The sequence below is a fragment of the Strongylocentrotus purpuratus genome, unplaced genomic scaffold (genome assembly GCF_000002235.5).
Source record: "Strongylocentrotus purpuratus isolate Spur 01 unplaced genomic scaffold, Spur_5.0 spur5_scaffold_16, whole genome shotgun sequence".
Lineage (NCBI taxonomy): Eukaryota > Metazoa > Echinodermata > Echinoidea > Camarodonta > Strongylocentrotidae > Strongylocentrotus > Strongylocentrotus purpuratus.
The window spans coordinates 4,448,001-4,465,905 of NW_022145601.1; the positions used below are offsets into that span (position 1 = coordinate 4,448,001).

The 17,905-nt window shown below is 40.8% G+C and overlaps 3 protein-coding genes across 3 annotated transcripts; all 3 read right to left on the reverse strand.

Annotated features, from left to right (window-relative positions):
- Positions 1-395: 395 nt before the first annotated feature.
- LOC115924813 (protein sax-3-like) lies at positions 396-5,105 on the reverse strand. Its single transcript, XM_030987664.1, has 4 exons — positions 4,947-5,105; positions 1,614-1,751; positions 924-1,052; positions 396-448 (listed from the first exon to the last, which is right to left on the reverse strand). Exons 1-4 carry the CDS (start codon positions 5,029-5,031, stop codon positions 396-398), a joined length of 405 nt encoding a protein of 134 aa, XP_030843524.1. The 5' UTR covers positions 5,032-5,105.
- A 250-nt stretch (positions 5,106-5,355) lies between these two features.
- Positions 5,356-9,224, reverse strand: LOC115924814 (A disintegrin and metalloproteinase with thrombospondin motifs adt-1-like). Its single transcript, XM_030987665.1, has 4 exons — positions 8,997-9,224; positions 7,989-8,165; positions 5,653-7,014; positions 5,356-5,387 (listed from the first exon to the last, which is right to left on the reverse strand). The coding sequence occupies exons 1-4, from the start codon at positions 9,166-9,168 to the stop codon at positions 5,356-5,358; spliced, it is 1,743 nt and encodes a 580-aa protein (XP_030843525.1). The 5' UTR covers positions 9,169-9,224.
- Positions 9,225-9,797: 573 nt separating this feature from the next.
- LOC105443614 (A disintegrin and metalloproteinase with thrombospondin motifs adt-1-like) lies at positions 9,798-15,239 on the reverse strand. The gene is made up of 5 exons (XM_030987666.1): positions 15,194-15,239; positions 14,097-14,273; positions 10,947-11,168; positions 10,276-10,463; positions 9,798-9,806 (listed from the first exon to the last, which is right to left on the reverse strand). Exons 1-5 carry the CDS (start codon positions 15,237-15,239, stop codon positions 9,798-9,800), a joined length of 642 nt encoding a protein of 213 aa, XP_030843526.1.
- Between the last annotated feature and the right edge of the window lie 2,666 nt (positions 15,240-17,905).

Here is a 17,905-nt window from a genome sequence, read left to right on the forward strand (position 1 = left end):
AACTCTAACAGTACAACAATTATGATTAAAACTTGATGTGCAAATGGAGATGCCTATTGTAATATGGTAAAGTCTTTCAATTAGACCAATCTCCGTACGTCTACATGAATATCTTTGTTTTCCTTTTCTACATCAGAAAAATAAAACATCAGATCGATATGTAAAGTGTCTCTAGTACGTGCATCGGGACTATCGGTACACTATTTGAAAATTGAGATTTTATTTAAGAAATTGAAATAAATTTTATACAAACGTATAACGAAAGTGCCTAGCAGTATATCATATTTTCTTAAAATAGGCTCTAAAAGTGTGGAGATTCAAGTCATCATGAAGTAATCTATTGCCACAGTAATTGAACCCATCCTTTTTCGGAAACCCCAAAAGTAATCATAGGATTAATATTGACATAAAAACTTACCGCCGCCACCGCCACCACTCTTGGAGTGAACTGAAAGATATTGAACAGGATAGAGAGTTAGGCCTAATGACAAGCAAATGGAACAAAGACGCCCAGCAGGGTAGAATAAGCAATATCATAACCCATCCATCTTTGAGAACCTAAAATTTCTGTCACGAATTCTCGTTCGACAATTATGACAGAATTGATTTCGTAAACGTTTTCCATGTGATCTATGTGACTCATGTTACTTGTAGTTAGGATGGATGTTCAGGAATGATTTACATTTCATATGAGCTAGAGTAAGATTTGTTGGACTCATAGCCCTACTTCCGAACGGTTATGTAGAATAAAACCGAGCGTAAAAAAAAACTTATAAAGTCAGTGCGAGTATGCCCGACCTTACAACTGGAATATTATTATACCATAAGGTCAAATATGACCAACGCTGATAAATCTACTTCTTAAATTAAAAGTAAAAGTAATACAAAATAAGTGCCTGGGTATGATAAGGATAATCACTTACTTTTTAGAAGAACAACATGGCGGTTGAAAGTTTTGTCTCCTGATAGCACTGAACAGACATAAACGCCCTCATCGTCTGGTTGTACACGTTTGATTTCAAGGTCTGCAAGGTCGACAAGCACAAAGCGATCTGCAGGATAGCAAATATCAAATGATAATGTATTCATGGGAACAGCGGAGAAGAAACACATTGTAAACTAGTGTTCATAATTATCTTAGAAACAATTTGTGATCAACTTGTCTCTATAAATTCAACCCAATCTGCGGAATAACAAGTGGCAAGTGGTATAGTGTCCATGAGGGGCAGCGTAGAAGGGAGAATCATCTTTTGAAGACAAAAAATGTTCATCTTGTCGCTATAACACCATGGTCCTTGCCACTGTACATGATAAATCAACCCAAAGCTTATACCTCCTCGTCATTTGGCTTTCAAGGTCAGCTAAGTTGACAAGAACTTCCAAGAACCTGATGTAAACCTCTTATAATTTATGTCATCGTTATAAAGGGACATGGAATATCTGCCATGGTGAAAATACTTCGTCATGAAGGTACCCGCTTATGTTACATGGATGAAAATAAAGTCGTTCTCAGTCCATTCAGAGCTTACATTTTCGGGTGGGTTTTTGCTGGGGAAACCTTGGCGGGGAACAATCGTGACAAGATAAGATATTTTTACAAAACAAGTACTCACCATCCATCTTTACGGGTTCTTCGTTCTTAGACCAAACAACCTCCGACCCAGGATGGTCTTCAACGAACCGGCTGTCTAGGCAACTGATGACCACGCCCTTTCCTTCCTCGGCCTTAAATTCACTGATAGCTGTACTATCTAGAAAACAAATTCAATATTTCCTCGAAATGATGATATTATTACAAAGTGATAGCCTTTGCATATTTTAATCGTGAAACTTTTCCTGAAAGAAGTAACTAATCATGCATTTTTAATGGATTTTGTATAACGTAATGCGTTCTGTCGACTTTCACATGAAGCGTAGTAAATGGAATAAATGGTGGAAACATGCTGGGTCCTAAGCCCAGGCGCGGATCCAGGGGGGGGGCCGAGCGGGCCTTGGCCCCCCCCCCCCCCGCAAAAAAAAAAAAAAAAAAAAAGAGAGAGAAGAAAGGAAAAGAAGGGAGAAAGGGAAAAAGGAGAAAAAGGGAAAGAAAGAAGAGGAAGAAGAAAAGAAAAGGGGGAAGAAGGAGATCGGGGGGGCCGAAAGGGCCTTGCCTCCCAGGCTGTTAACCCCACCCCCCCCCCCCACCCCAATCAAAAAAAAATAAGAGAGAAGGAAGGAAAGGGAAAGAAAAAAGGAAAAGAGGAGATACTGGCGTACTGATAGAGGGGGGGGGGGGCTTGGGGGAAATCAAATTCAAACGTGGTTTATTTCTAATTCCACAACGGTGGATTACAAATAATGCTGACATGACATAATTTCCGAAATTTGTCCTCACTTTTTAATAAATTATACGTTTGTATGTGTTTGTTGAAAAATGACATATTCCTAAATTTACAACCAGGCAAAAAATATGATTCTTGAGATTCCTACATGTCAGGGCCCGAGGTACGGCGGGGATCGAGAGCCTCGAGCTCTCTCCCCCCCCCCCCCCCACTTTTCTTGAAAAAGTATATTAAAGAGAAATAAAATAGAATGAGAGCAAGAAAGTAAGAATAGTTAACTGCCAGTGTTAACAAAATAATCTGACCGTGATTAAATGCCTAAACCCCCTAAGCTTCCGGGGGCTTTGCCCCCTGGATTCCATCTAGGGCCCTACGGCGGGCCCTTAGATGATCATCTGACGGTAATTTAATGCCTAAAACCCCTGATTTTTTGGGGCTCCGCCCCCTGGACCCCACGCCAAATAGTGACTTGCCAGTGTCACAAAATAATAAGGTATACATAAAAATATGCTCATCTGACCTTAATTAAACGCCTAAAACCCCTGAGCTTCCGGGGCCGGCTCCGCCGCCTCGGCCCCACCAGGGGCCCTAAGGCGGGCCCCTGAATGCTTATCTGACCGTAATTTATTGCCTTAAACCCCTGAGCTTGCGGGGTCGGACAGGGTATCAAGATTGTGTTTATCTTACCGCAGGCGCGTAGTCAGGGGGGGGGGGGGCGGTCCCCCCAATCGGAAGAGGACGAAGGAAGAAAAAGGAGCAGACAAAGAACGTCTTTGAAATTCAGACAAGGATTAAAAGTATAGAGAACGGTACAACGCATCGTTTTCTTCCTCTAATAATAAAACGTCAAAGCCTCGCGCAGGAGGGGAGGGGGGGGGGGGGACTGAATTCAGACGAGGGTTCAGAGGCAAGAACGGTAATACGGTAATACTTTAATGATTTAATAAGACGTAAAAGCTTCTGCGCTTCGCGCGGGATGGGAGGGGGCTGATTTTAGACAAGGATTAAGAGTCGAGAACTGTACAACGAATCGTTTTCTTCCTCTTATGATTTAATGAAACGTAGAAGCTTCCGCGCTTCGCGCAGGAGGGGAGGGGGGGGCTGATTTCAGACAAGGATTAAGAGTCGAGAACTGTACAACGAATCGTCTTCTTTCTTTAATAGTTTAATGAAACGTAAATGCTTCCACGCTTCGCGCAGGAGGGGAGGGGGGGGGGCTGATTTTAGACAAGGCTTAAGAGTCGAGAACTGTACAACGAATCGTCTTCTTTCTTTAATAGTTTAATAAAAACGTCAAATCTTCCGCGCTTCGCGCAGGAAGGGGAGGGGGGAATTGAATTTAGACAAGGATTAAGAAGTCGAGAACTGTACAACGAATCGCTTTCTTTCTCTAATGGTTTAATGAAACGTAAAAGCTTCCGCGCTTCGCGCGGGAGGGGGAGGGGGAAACTGAAATCAGACGAGGATAAAGGGTCGAGAGCGGTACAACGAATCGTCTTCTTTCTTTAATAGTTTAATAAAACGTCAAAGCATCCGCGCTTCGCGCAGGAGGGGGAGGGGGGGGGGGGGGACTGAATTTAGACAAGGATTAAGAGTCGGAAACTGTACAACGAATCGTTTTCTTTCTCTAATGATTTAATGGAACGTAAAAGCTTCCGCGCATCGCGCGGGAGGGGGGGGGGGGACTGAAATCAGACGAGGATAAGGGGTCGAGAACGGTACAACGAATCGTCTTCTTTCTTTAATAGTTTAATAAAACGTCAAAGCTTCAGCGCTTCGCGCAGGAGGGGAAGGGGGGCTGAATTTAGACAAGGATTGAGAGTCGAGAACTCTACAACGAATCGTCTTCTTTCTCTAATAATTTAATAAATCGTTAAATTTTCCGCGCTTCGCGCGGGAGGGGAAAAAACTAAATCCAGACGAGAATTGTTTTCGAGAACGGTACAATCGTCTTCTTTCTCTAATAATGTAATGAAACGTCAAAGCCTGGGAGGGGGAAACTCGCCCCCCCCCCCCCTTGCACCGACCGCCCCCCCCCCCCCGCATTACGTCACTGTTGGTCACCATAACGTACCAATATTTGGCTCGCATAATTTCAAATTTGGGCCCCCCCCCCCCTAAGAAATCCTGGATCCGCGCCTGCCTAAGCCTGGACATGATACAAAGTGTCCATAGTCTCGCGTGTATAATTGTCATGCAGGAATGGCGTCACTATGATGATGATTCTACGGAATGCCATAGAGAGGAGTTTTGAGTTCAGGTAAAATTTGAAAAATAATTCTTGAGATTTCTCGTTCTTTGTATGTCAGTTTGGAGGAATGACGTGGTAAAATCAATCTAAAAGTATAGCTTTTTTAGCATTTTCAGATGCCCCCATATTAAATTATGCCAATTTGATTTATTTTAGACCACAATTTGTTTTCGTTTTGTACGTGTAAGCAAGAATGCGTCAATTTTCAATCAATTTTAATCTATCCAAAACCTTACAGGCTTACAGTATACATCAATCTAATGGATTGTAAGAAGGACGTCGAGTCACAAAATTTGGCCCAGACACAACCTCCGCTTCGGACATGCACGTGCAGAAAGACGCACGTCGAGATTTGAACGTATCATTACACCTACCTTCACATAGTTCATCAGCGGAGCAGTCTTCTGAATCGACATCGTCACCAAGGCAACTGTCGATGACACACTCCCGATAGCGCATGCGCACACCAACGCCACACGTGACCGCACATGACTGCCAGCTGTCCCAAGCGCCCCAATCGTCTCCACCTTCTCCTTCTCCTCCTCCTCCTCCTTCTCCTCCTCCTCCTCCTCCTCCTTCCTCTATCCCTGCTTCGTCCAGACTATCAAATCCTCCAGCATTTTCTGCGTAATAGAAGAAAATACGACTCGCACATGTCTGGCAAAAGATTGATATACGTCAAGCACAGATGCCAAAACATCAACATTCTGCAATTTAACTTGGTCAGTAATATTCTGGATATTTTAATCAAATCTAAATCAGAGTTGTTGTGTCTTGGCAGTTCTAGGCAGAAATAATCTTTTTAGATTGGTCAGCTTTAAAACCCAAGAAGAAGAACATCAATTGATGCTCAGCCTGAAGGCGGCTCGCAGACTTTCTAACCTTGTATTAGGTCTTGAGGGGTCAAAGCCCCGCTTTTTGGTGGTTTGGGGCGTAACTACAATGATGAATTAAATGTCTTTTTCCTGTCCTCCTTTTTCTGGGAAATAGACTACAACTATAGTTTTGAAGTCAATAGGAAGATGCCAGCGTTCCCGAAAAAATAAGAAGAATGGAATAATAAAAACAGGTGAAACGTACGTGAACCTTGGATTGAACCAGCACGGAAACTGGACTGGCAAGGCTGAGATCCACAATCGCTGGACTCCATGTAGCCGCCCTCGCAGTCCACGGCGAGACTCTCATTAGGTCCTTCGCATTCACGCAAGCGTGACCGGGTACCGCCACCGCAGGTAGCGCTACAACTTGACCAATCGTTCCAAGTTGACCAGTTCTTGACTTCGGATCCACTGCTTGGTTGTTTAGGAGAGCTTGACGTTGCCACACAAGGCGCAGAACCACAATCGCTTTCGTCCATGTATTCACCCTCGCAGCCCGTAGCGAGATTCCTTTTGGCATCGTTGCACTCTCGCCATCGGGTACGACTACCACCGTCACAACTGGCGCTACATTTTGTCCATTCGCTCCACGGTGTCCAAGAGGATTCCGACTGGCAAGGCGTAGACTCACAAGTGCCAGTGTCCATGTATTCACCCTCGCAGCCCGTAGCGAGATTCTTCTTGTCATCGTTGCATTCCCGCCATCGGGTACGAGTGCCGTCGTCACAACTGGCGCTACATTTTGTCCATTCGCTCCACGGTGTCCAAGAGGATTCCGACTGGCAAGGCGTAGACTCACAAGTGCCAGTGTCCATGTATTCACCCTCGCAGCCCGTAGCGAGATTCTTCTTGTCATCGTTGCATTCCCGCCATCGGGTACGAGTGCCGTCGTCACAACTGGCGCTACATTTTGTCCATTCGCTCCACGGTGTCCAAGAGGATTCCGACTGGCAAGGCGTAGACTCACAAGTGCCAGTGTCCATGTATTCACCCTCGCAGCCCGTAGCGAGCTTCTTCTTGTCATCGTTGCACTCTCGCCATCGGGTACGAGTGCCGCCGTCACAACTGGCGCTACATTTTGTCCATTCGCTCCACGGTGTCCAAGAGGATTCCGACTGGCAAGGCGTAGACCCACAAGTGCCAGTGTCCATGTATTCACCCTCGCAGCCCGCAGCGAGATTCTTCTTGTCATCGTTGCATTCCCGCCACCGGGTACGAGTGCCGCCGTCACAACTGGCGCTACATTTTGTCCATTTGCTCCACGGTATCCAAGAGGATTCCGACTGGCAAGGCGTAGACTCACAAGTGTCAGTGTCCATGTATTCACCCTCGCAGCCCGAAGCGAGCTTCTTCTTGTCATCGTTGCATTCTCGCCATCGGGTACGAGTGCCGCCGTCACAACTGGCGCTACATTTTGCCCAATCGCTCCACGATGACCAAGAGACGGCTCCTCCGCTAGTCGACTGCTTGGTTGAGCTTTTGGACTGCGAGCTAGATTGACTCAGTTGAGAAGAGCTTGGTAATTTAGCACTACCCGAATATCGTTGGTCAGGTTTTGGTGGAGCTATAAGAAGAAAGACCCAATAAAGAACATTCAATGCGTTATTTCCTTCAAAGACTTTCGAAAAATCAACTTTTGGTATTTCAGCAGCCTTTTTAATTGAAATGTGTGAATTTTAACGACGTAATGATATAACCTCATCTTGATTTTTTACTACATAGGTGATCGATACATAAGCATTGACAACTTTGAGTTGATTTCTCGAAAGACTAGTCTTCACAACAACAGTGCTCGCAGTAAACAACAAACAGTATAGTCATGGGTTACTCAAGAGGAGCTTATCCAATTGTCTTTTCTTAGATTAAAACGTTCACGATCAGCACATATTTCAGACGAATCAGGAATCTTGCACTTCGCCATCCCACTCCTGCGCCGCTCCTGCGTCTTTTTTTTTTAGTAAAACACTGCGACCGTCATTACCGTCCATTTAAGTGCCCGAATTACCTTGTAAAACGCAATGAAAATGGCATCTCGTGAGCCATTAGCCTCACGACATTTTCTTGCCCACAACAATAGCGTTACTTCTGAGGAACAAGTAGTGGTACTTTTCATAGTGGAGAGACTAAATTGTGGGTAACATTTTCCAGGATGGTCTGTGAAATGCTCCTACACGCTATTCACGAATGAACTCGTCTGTCTATAGAGCCAGAAGGGTGTTCATTTCTGAACTCTGATTTGTGTAATAATAATATTGTTTTGTTTCTACCTGACTGCACTGAAAGCATGTGTATGCTTGGAGGTAATAAACAAAAAGGGACAGACGGCTTCAAGTTTTCTCCGATGGACTTAGCCTAGTTATGAGAAATACTTTATACAAGAGCGCTAGCGCATCGACTTGGTTTCGAACCCGGGTAGCGAGACCACTGCTCTACCACTGAGTCATCGCGCCTACTTTGACGCAGAGTTAACTCCCTTTTGGCTATAAAGAGATGAATTGCAGGAATCCAGTTGATCAGGCAACATCAGTATTCACTCACCGCTTTCGCCGGAGCAGGATTGTGTATTGCATTCCTTTTTATTTGTATCTTTGCCCGGACATCCAGGCATCCATTTGCCGTTCTCCTCACAGTCACGGTACCGTACTGTCTCGCCGCCATCGCAGGTCTTACTGCAATCCCACCAAGTCTCCCACTCCGTCCACTCAGCAAAGTTTTCTGCAAAACGATGTATTTTTATTAAAAAAACAAAACCCGGCATAAAACATTAAGTCTATCAATAATTCAGACACATCGACAGAACGGAGTTACCCATCAAATTTTAAGTCTAAAACTCAAATATTCTTTTTTTTCTTTGGGTATGGGAAGGGGTAACATTTCCGGCAAGATTTATACGAAATGAAAATAAGGTGGTGGTAATGATGGGCTTGAAAAGGAATCCATCTTTCGGCGATTGTTGATATCTGGTATCATTGTCCTCTGCAGGAAATGTGAATTTAGCTTCGAATGATCATAATATTTTTTCTTCTTTGTTGATTATTTGCTTGAAGATGGGTTCTCTAGCATCATCTGTCAAAATAATAATTCAAGGTGAACAGTCGTCTGACAAGCTGGCCGACATCAACCGATTAGGGAAATAAGTCACACGATTATGTGTTTCCAAGAATGTTTTATGCAGGGCTAGCTACGCAACAACAACAACAACAAAATAATATTAATAATAATAACAATAATAATAATAAGAAGAAGAATAAGAAGAAGAAGAAGAAGAAGAAGAAGAAGAAGAAGAAGAAGAAGAAGAAGGAGGAGGAGAAGAAGAATTATAACAATGATAATAATATTTATGATGATAATGACAATAATGATACGTATCATAATGATAATAATATAACTCTTGGCGTCCACTAGACCACGACACCTACATTGTTCCTAGACAGTGGGTTACAGTAATAAAAATAATGAATAAATAAATAAATTTAAAAAAAAATAAAAAATAAATAAAAAAATAAAAATATGAATAGAATAAAATTATTATTATAGGGAGCTCACTGGGCCAAATACTAGGTCTTGGTATTCCATAGCTAGAGAATGGAGCTGGTGTGCAGAGCGCGGATCCACAATCGTCATACGCCATGGTATCACCCTTGCAGTCCCCAACATTTTTTCCGTTTTTGTCACGGCAGGAACGGTAGCGGGTCTTCGTACCCCCTACACAGCTCATGCTGCATCTTTCCCACGTGGCCCATTCTGTCCAGGTACCACGGATGACCTTTTTCGGCTTAGCTGTGAATGAGAGAAATCATAGATTTTCATTTTCATTTCCTCTATACTGTTTATACATGCATCCACAATATTGTTATTTAACATTATGAAGAGCTTAATTCCAAAAGGGGCTCATTCCACTCAGTGGCGTACTCAGGATTATTTCAAGGGGGGGGGGGGGGTTTAAAATCGGGCCCAAAATTTCGCAACGACAGGAAAATTTGAAAATCGCGCCGGCCAAAAAGAGTCCAAAAAAAAAATCGCAACGACTCAGCCAGCCGAAAAGTCGCTCAGGGGGGGGGGGGGGGGGGGGGGGGGGGTAAGCAGACTTTTTGGGGGAGCCGAAAAGTCGCTCATTGGAGGGGGGGGGGGGGGGTTCACAAAAATCATACACAAAACATACACATACAAAAAACTCAAGGGGGGGGGGTTACCCCCCCCCCCCCCCCACTGTGTACGCGCCTGATTCCACTTATGATTTAAATTGATTTTGTTAGATGAATAATCATATGCACTTGCACATGCGAATCAAATGCACTATATTGCATTACAAAAGATATATATATATCGAAAGGTAGAAAATTTCGATTACAAATTCTGTTTCATTCCAAAAAGAGCTAAATCAAAACCGGTTTCAATTTAAAAGGGGTTAAATCTACTCTGGTGATAACAAATTTGATTTTTTTTTTTGAACGACTTTTTTTTCCTATAGCGCGGTTTCATGATTTCTTGGGGTATATAATATTGCAGTTATAAGTTTAGACGATCACTGCAAGATTTCAATAGATTTAACATATTTAAATTAATTCAACCAATATTTTTGGATTTAAATCCTTTTGGAATGAAACTCCTCACATATTTTTTTCCACAACTCTCTTTTAAAATAAAATATAAATCCCTTATCAACAAACAAGAAAGTATTTGTTACAGGAGAGACTCCAGAAAGGTAACCTATTTTAATTATCCGGAATTTCCCTGAATACCCCCTCATTCCGCTTCTACGTGTATTAAAGGCAACATCACGCAGGGGGTCGTACTTCCCCCCTATCAACGAGATCGTACTCACGTTTTTGACCCGGGCATAACTGTACGTTGCATTAAGATCATCTACGTCTGGACCGCCGCAAGCAGTAAAGGAGAGGACGCTATGGATGTCACGCTCATTGCGACACTCACGTTTCCGATACTTCTTCCCTCCTCCGCATGATCTACCGCAGTGCGTCCATTCCTCCCAGTCGGTCCATGATGCATAGTCTGTATAGCAAAACAAAGGGGTATCCATAAGGCCTTTATTAAAAAAAAGATGTTATTGCCCTTTGCGACCCACCGAAAAATCTTGAAATGTACGGTCGGTTTTTTTTAAAAAGTTTTTATTTAAACCGTTTTTTTAGAAGAAAAAAATGTATTAAAGCATTCAAAACTGAGAAATATCAGCCCAAAGAGGAAGTTTAAAAAAAGAAGAAGAGGTTTTTTTTTAAAGAAAGATTTACGACTGACCGACCGATGTTTTGGCAACTAAAGGGCGATACACCACCTTTTTTGTTAGGCCTAATCATTGGGGTGACGTGGTTCATTCGCTGGACTAAAGATTAGAGGACAATAACAATATTTAAAAAATATATGAAGATAAAATAGTTATAGAAATAGTTATAAATGAATATATGATATTTGTTTTTAAATCAAGAAAATTCAATAGGATTATTCAAAAGCACAATTTGCATAATCATAACAACTTACCTAAAATTCGATAGTCCTTTGTCTTTGGCTTATCCTTCAGCTTGGGACAGCTCGGTATGCCACAGTCCTCCCACTCGTCAGATTTACCATAGCAACCCCTCACGAAGCCGGTCTGCCCGTAATCGTAACACTCGCGATATCGAAACCTCTTGCCGCATTTCCCGATGCAGGATGACCACTCATCCCAGTCCGTCCAATCCATGAAACCTTTGACCTGCGGAGCTATCAAAAGGAAATAATGATAATAGATTGTATAAGATGATGACTTGGATCCTAATCAAATGATTGGTTGAAAGCACACATGTGACCAGGTTCAATCTGTATATGTATGCCAATTCGAGTTTCAGTTAGATGTCTGAACTGTAAACATCGGAACAGTTACAGGTGAATTTTCCTTTGGAAGTGAAACAAGAAATTTCAAATCATTGTTTTAACCATCCCGATGAAACTCTTTCATAACAATATATACGTGTGTTAAAAGGGGTGTCATGGAAATAATCAAGGCTGGAAATGGGTATTTTTGCAAAGACATTCGAGCTGCATAAATCAATCCTTCCGTCAATATTTTTAGTGCCAATTTTAGTGCAAAAATTGAACGTGTTGCAAATGAGCGAGCGTGCAGATCGACAAGCGAAGAAAGCAAGCTAGATGATAACTCACTGCCTTGGGTTGGGCATAGCTCCACCTGGCACGTTTCTCTCCTTTCATTTTTCCCAGGGCATTGTGGAGAAAACATCGGACCTATATTAGTTTCTAGACATTTTCATGAAGAAAAAAGAAGAAGAAAAAAAGGAGAAAAATTATATGAGTCTTAAAAAGTAAATGCGATTGATCCGAATCAATCGCAAGTCCTGTAACAAATCGCAAGTTTGGAGTCCCCTATATATACATAGTTGCAATTATTTGCAAGTTTTTTGAAGACAGGGCCGAGGTCAATGAATTTCGGTGAATGTAATTGTATACAAATAAGACCTACAAAGGGGGGGGGGGGGATTTCACAAAGCATTTTTTCAGTGACAAATAACAAAAATCAGTGACAAATCTGCTGATAACCAATCAGAAGCAAGGATTTCAGTAGCTTATAACACAAATTGTCATTTGTCACTGATGACAAGTTTTGTGAAACGCCCTCCAGGACTTAAAGCGGACACAAAATGATGCCTGTAATGCGAACGACCTACATGAGAGAGGAAACGCTTCATTGGTGATCCTTAACTTTAGGCTAAACAAAAAGAATAATCCTTCAATTTACATACTGCCCTTTCGGAATTCTTAAGAGAAAGAATGAAAAAGAAAATCATTTTCAAATTGAAGCAAACCACAAACAATTTCAGATTCAGAATCCTATCCTTGTGATCTGGTGAAAACAAAGGTGCGTTGTGTTTCCATCCCAAACGGGATGCTGATTTGCATTCTATATGAAATATAATATTTTGAATCGTAAAAGTAGGAATGCTTTTTATATAATAATAATAATATTGGATATTTATTTATTTGAAAGGTGTTGTAACGATTCAAGCTCTATTTGCTTATGTTTCATCAACTTTGTGTGTTCATTCTTTAAACTGTATATAAGTTGCAACTTGTCTTTGATAAAACAATGTTATATTCTTTTCACGTGAAGTTAATTCAAATGTATTGTAAAATCGAAAAAGATTTGTCATCTTATATTAATTTTTCATTTGATGTTAATTTCAATGAATTGTGAAATTGAGAACATGCATAGCCTAAATAAATAAATAAAACATTCCATATAGCGCACATATCCACCTTGCATGGCTCTCCAACTATTACCCCGGCTCTGCTAGGCAGCCGATTTTGGCGCTCACAGCATTCAAGGAAGTTTTGTGAATATTCTTGATTTATTTTGTGATGGTCTAGTGTAGCGTTTTTCAACCTGGGTGCCGCAAGTCATCTCTTGAGTTGCCGCGAGAGAGATTAATTAGAGACCTGTTTCTTGATCCATTATAAACTATTTGAAACTGCCATTTATTTTCATAAAGAAATAACATATTGAAAAAAATGAAATGTCTTTTTTTTTTGGGGGGGGGCAGGGCGCGTAGCGCGTCGCCCCCCCCCCCCCCCAAAAAAAAAAAACGCCGGCCAAAAAAAAAAAAAAGGAGAAAAAAAAAGAAGAAAGGAAGAGGACGTAGGAAGAAAAAGGATTAAGAGTCGTTTGAGAATGGTACAACGAATCGTCTTCTTTCATTAATAATCTAATGAAACGTCAAAGCTTCCGCGCTACGCGCGGAGGAAGGGGAACTTGTTTCAAACAAGGATTAATAGTCGAGGACGGTACAACGAATCGTCTTCTTTCTCTAATAATGCAATGAAACGTCAAAGCTTTCGCGCTTCGCGCGGGAGGGGGAAAACTCCCCCTTCCCTGCACCCACCCCCCTAGCTACGCGCGCTCTGTTACTGATTCGCACGCTTCGCGTGCTCATATACCGCCCCCCATAAAATGAAATCCTGGCTAAAATTGTGTATTTATTCTACATATTTGAAGGATGGCTTCATTTCTTTGTCCTGCTCTGTTCTGCATGTATAGCTTACCTTTCAAGCATTTACGAGTTGAAACTGTAAAACCGCTGCCACATGTCTTGTCGCATGTACTCCAGGCTAACCAGGGGGTCCACTTAGGTCGGCTGAACCTATACCACAACAAAAGAAACATACAACTTGATGCAGTTAAGAGTTTGCTTCAGGTCTTGATGAATCATCCTTTGTATCCTCCTCAAATTGACACTAATATGGTGGTGTGACCATAGATTGCACGTGATCTAAATTTGGGGACAGTTTCACATCTCAAGAAATCGGAAAAATTCGAAAATCTGATACCAGCAATGGAAAGAGGAACCTTACAATTTCCCAGAGAAGAAATTTTCTTTGGAAGTGGATGTTAAAATTATAAAAAAATATTGACAAAAAAATAAATAAAAAAAAAATCGTCAAATTCACTGTCTTTTGCGTCCGTTCTGATTTTGTTAAGGTTCTAGGAATCCTCATAACAACAGAAGATTTCATCAGAATTCAAAGTAAAATATGATAACAACTGATTATATGATATACATGTACATAGCTTTATAGGCCACATATCACAAAGGACCTAAACATAGACCGCTATACCTAGAGGACATCTTTGAGTAAAACATTCGGCGATCTCTATCGAATCCTCCTCGTCCCCGCACCCGTCGGCCGCTCTTCCCAAAACATCCTCACACGGGCGATGTCGTTCTGTGTTGCCGATGCCGCAGAACGAGTTACAAGGCGTCCACGGCCCCCATTCACCCCACCGGGAATAGTAAGCCGTGGAGGTGAGGAACATCGCTGGATAAATGAAAGAAAAGAATGACAGAATGAATGTTGGTTCAAGGATTCTCTGATCGGTTGGATTTTTTGTTTTTTGTTTGTTTGTTATGTTTGTTTGTTGTTGATGATGTTGTTGTTGTTGTTGTTGTTGTGTTTTTTTTTTTTTGGGGGGGGGGGGGGGGGGCTGGTGTGACCATAGTTCGCTATTACCCCCAATGGAAAGAGGAACCTATAATTACCTGGAGACGAAATTTTATTCGGAATTGGGAATGTAATTATGACAATAGTGACGAAATATCGGCAAATTTGCTGATTTTGCGTCCTTCCTGAAATTGTTTAAAGTTACCATATGATTACGATTCAAGGGTCTAAGAATCTTAATATCGAGTCATCGAAATTGTTAGTAAAAAAGTGATACCACTATAAATTGGGTTAGACTAGATGAAATTATCTTATACAGTTAATTAATCGCCTTAAAAAAAATTAGCTGTAAACTCCCGTGCGCGAATTAAGCAGGTTTCGATTTTTTTTCTTCAAATGAATTTTCGTCCGTTTGCAGCAAATACCGATCTGACATCATATTTAAGATCGCGATATCTCCGGCATTCTTTGATGACAACTTTTCCAGTTGCACCTATTTGTCATCATAAACTTTACCGTCCATTTGGTAATAATTTGAATAAATAAATATGTGTAGAATCAAGCTAGATCTAAATCGAATATCACATTTACTAATATTTTCAAAATCTTAGCGAACTTTAGTCGCCCCTTCATATTTGATTCACCGTTTTTCGAAAAATCCAACGGTAAACGTGGCAGCTTTACTTTTGTTAAGTTTCCGGACACACAACCCCCCCCCCCCACCGTCCTGTCAATTCAAATAGATTCTAGATCTAGATAGACCACATGTTTAAAATCTATAAATAACTGAGTCTTACCTTCCACGTAGACGAGTAAAACCACCAGTCGCTGATCAATTTGCATCTGTGTAATCAACTTCTGCCACCAAAATCAGGAAGCACACTTCTTGCACTCTTTATCCAAAGGAGATGTAAACATAGTAGAAATCGCGCTCATTAATGAACAAACTCTCGTGCATGTGCTTGCCTTTTCCTTGGATTTTTCGACAGTTCAGTTCTCGATTCGACAGTTCTTTTCATACAAAAAAAAAGTAGTTTAGTTCACGACTTTTCAGCCATCTAGATCTACATCACATCCTCAGCGCAACTTTCATACGTTGCATGGCAACACGCGCACGTAATATAGTCAACGCTCGCATCATCTCTTGATTGTGATGTCACAATAAAAAATTGGTTTGTCACTATAAATGGCCTGTGTACGGCCTAGATTTTGTTTATAGGAATTCTGAGAATATTCATTTTTGTACGCACAGTTTCAAATTCAAATTCAAAAAAAAAAAGAAAAAAGTAGAAGATGTTATAAAGATGAACAGATGTCGATGGTATGACATGGAACCTATAATTGCATTTCATTTATGTCATAAAGTTCAGCATCATTTGAACAAGATGTTTGTTTAAATGAGCTAAAATTGGCTGCAGTTATTCTATTTGATAACAAGGTAAATAAATGCTTTTGTTCAAACCACAGACCCATGAAAAATGTTATCATTTTTTTAATATGAAATACTAAACAAGTTAGTTTATTAGACTTTCATGTCATTTCTGTACAAAAATCATATTTCACATAGCAACAATTTTGCTTTCGTCATGGGGTTGATACAAGCATGGCTATAATATGACTTTTCAAATGTTTTGAGTGCTAAAACGAATTGTTTACTTAGCTTGTTCTAAAAGGGGGTAAAGCTCGTAAAACCTTTGGTTATGGAACGGTAATCCCCTGTCCCCAACCAGCTATAAAACTAGAAACACCTCGCCAATTATTTATTTGCAAGCAAGAAAAGGATATCAAGACATGTTGAAGGCTCATCGAGCATGTTCTGTCCACAAAATAATATGGATGTAAATCCCGGCGCACAGTACAGTACACGATCCGATCCTGGAAGAAATGGCAATTATATTAGTTATGGAACTCCAAACAAAGACAATTTTACTGATGTAGATTGTAAATAATGATAAGAATAATACCCCGAATTTCAGAGCCCTTAACCCTTCCAGTCAGAATAAATGCCGAATCGGCGTCAAATTGTAGACAGTCATACCTTTGGTCTGACGTCACTACGAATGAACCGATTTAGCTTTTTCTCCTTCAGATAAGCTTGAAATCCCCATTAAATCAAGATTTTATTAATCACTTGACTAATAAGATTCTCTATCTTTAAGATTTGACATGTTGGAATTTTAAATGTAAAATGCTGTTATAAATTCTTCCAGAATCGGATCACAGTCGGTCTATGTTCTGTCCAATGTGCATATAAGCCTATTATGTTTGGTCATTATATTCAACAGACTGACCATTGACCTGCATGGGGGGGGGGGGGGCGGGGGGATCATGTCATGAAAAATATTTTGGGCAATGATACCCTTATTTCCCGCTCTCAAATTTTGATTTCATAGCTATTCGAGTGTTGATAATATTTAATGACCAGGGTAATAGTATATTTGTAAAGCGCTTAGAGACATTTGTATTAATATAAGATGAGCTTTGATGCAGGATACGTATTTTGTGGTGATTTATTCTTTGACACTTTTCATTCACAGTCTGTAGACGACTCTGGGACTTCTGGGTTTTTCTCGATTGAAGTATTTATTACAATATTACACAATCATGACAACATGGCACTCATATTACATTTTTAACTACACTTTACATCTTAATCTTACAACATGTACAAGCAGCACCGTACACACAAATAATTCAAGTATTAATTGATATGTTTCAAAAAATATTCTACTATTTTATTTTAACTAAACAACATTTCTATTTCAACTGAATCAGTAAGCTCACCTCTTCTACTAGATAACCGATGAGCTAAAGTTTTAATTCTGCCAGTTGGTCATCTTTTTTACTTATATTATAAACATTAAAGCAATTATACCTCTTATAAAATGACGAATAGAAAATACGCGTCACATTCGCGGATCCAGCACCCACACAACTTTACTATTTGTTACCCCCCCCCCCCATATTAACCAAGACATGTTGAAGGCTCATCGAGCATGTTCTGTCCACAAAATAATATGGATGTAAATCCCGGCGCACAGTACAGTACACGATCCGATCCTGGAAGAAATGGCAATTATATTAGTTATGGAACTCCAAACAAAGACAATTTTACTGATGTAGATTGTAAATAATGATAAGAATAATACCCGAATTTCAGAGCCCTTAACCCTTCCAGTCAGAATAAATGCCGAATCGGCGTCAAATTGTAGACAGTCATACCTTTGGTCTGACGTCACTACGAATGAACCGATTTAGCTTTTTCTCCTTCAGATAAGCTTGAAATCCCCATTAAATCAAGATTTTATTAATCACTTGACTAATAAGATTCTCTATCTTAAGATTTGACATGTTGGAATTTTAAATGTAAAATGCTGTTATAAATTCTTCCAGAATCGGATCACAGTCGGTCTATGTTCTGTCCAATGTGCATATAAGCCTATTATGTTGGTCATTATATTCAACAGACTGACCATTGACCTGCAGGGGGGGGGGGGGGGGCGGGGGGG

Coding starts and splice junctions, on each gene's coding strand:
- LOC115924813 (XM_030987664.1), bottom strand. CDS start 5,031: ATGCGCTATCGGGAGTGTGTCATCGACAGTTGCCTTGGTGACGATGTC. Junction 1,053..1,613: donor AGAACCCGTAAAGATGGATG/GTGAGTACTTGT, acceptor GCTATCCTGCAG/ATCGCTTTGTGCTTGTCGAC. Junction 449..923: donor CCATGTTGTTCTTCTAAAAA/GTAAGTGATTAT, acceptor AATATCTTTCAG/TTCACTCCAAGAGTGGTGGC.
- LOC115924814 (XM_030987665.1), bottom strand. CDS start 9,168: ATGAGCTGTGTAGGGGGTACGAAGACCCGCTACCGTTCCTGCCGTGAC. Junction 8,166..8,996: donor AAGACCTAGTATTTGGCCCA/GTGAGCTCCCTA, acceptor ATCGTTTTGCAG/AAAACTTTGCTGAGTGGACG. Junction 5,388..5,652: donor TGGTTCAATCCAAGGTTCAC/GTACGTTTCACC, acceptor TGGGTTTTAAAG/CTGACCAATCTAAAAAGATT.
- LOC105443614 (XM_030987666.1), bottom strand. CDS start 15,239: ATGCAAATTGATCAGCGACTGGTGGTTTTACTCGTCTACGTGGAAG. Junction 11,169..14,096: donor TTCGATAGAGATCGCCGAAT/GTTTTACTCAAA, acceptor TCCTTTTGATAG/CTCCGCAGGTCAAAGGTTTC. Junction 10,464..10,946: donor AAAGGACTATCGAATTTTAG/GTAAGTTGTTAT, acceptor TTTGCTATACAG/ACTATGCATCATGGACCGAC.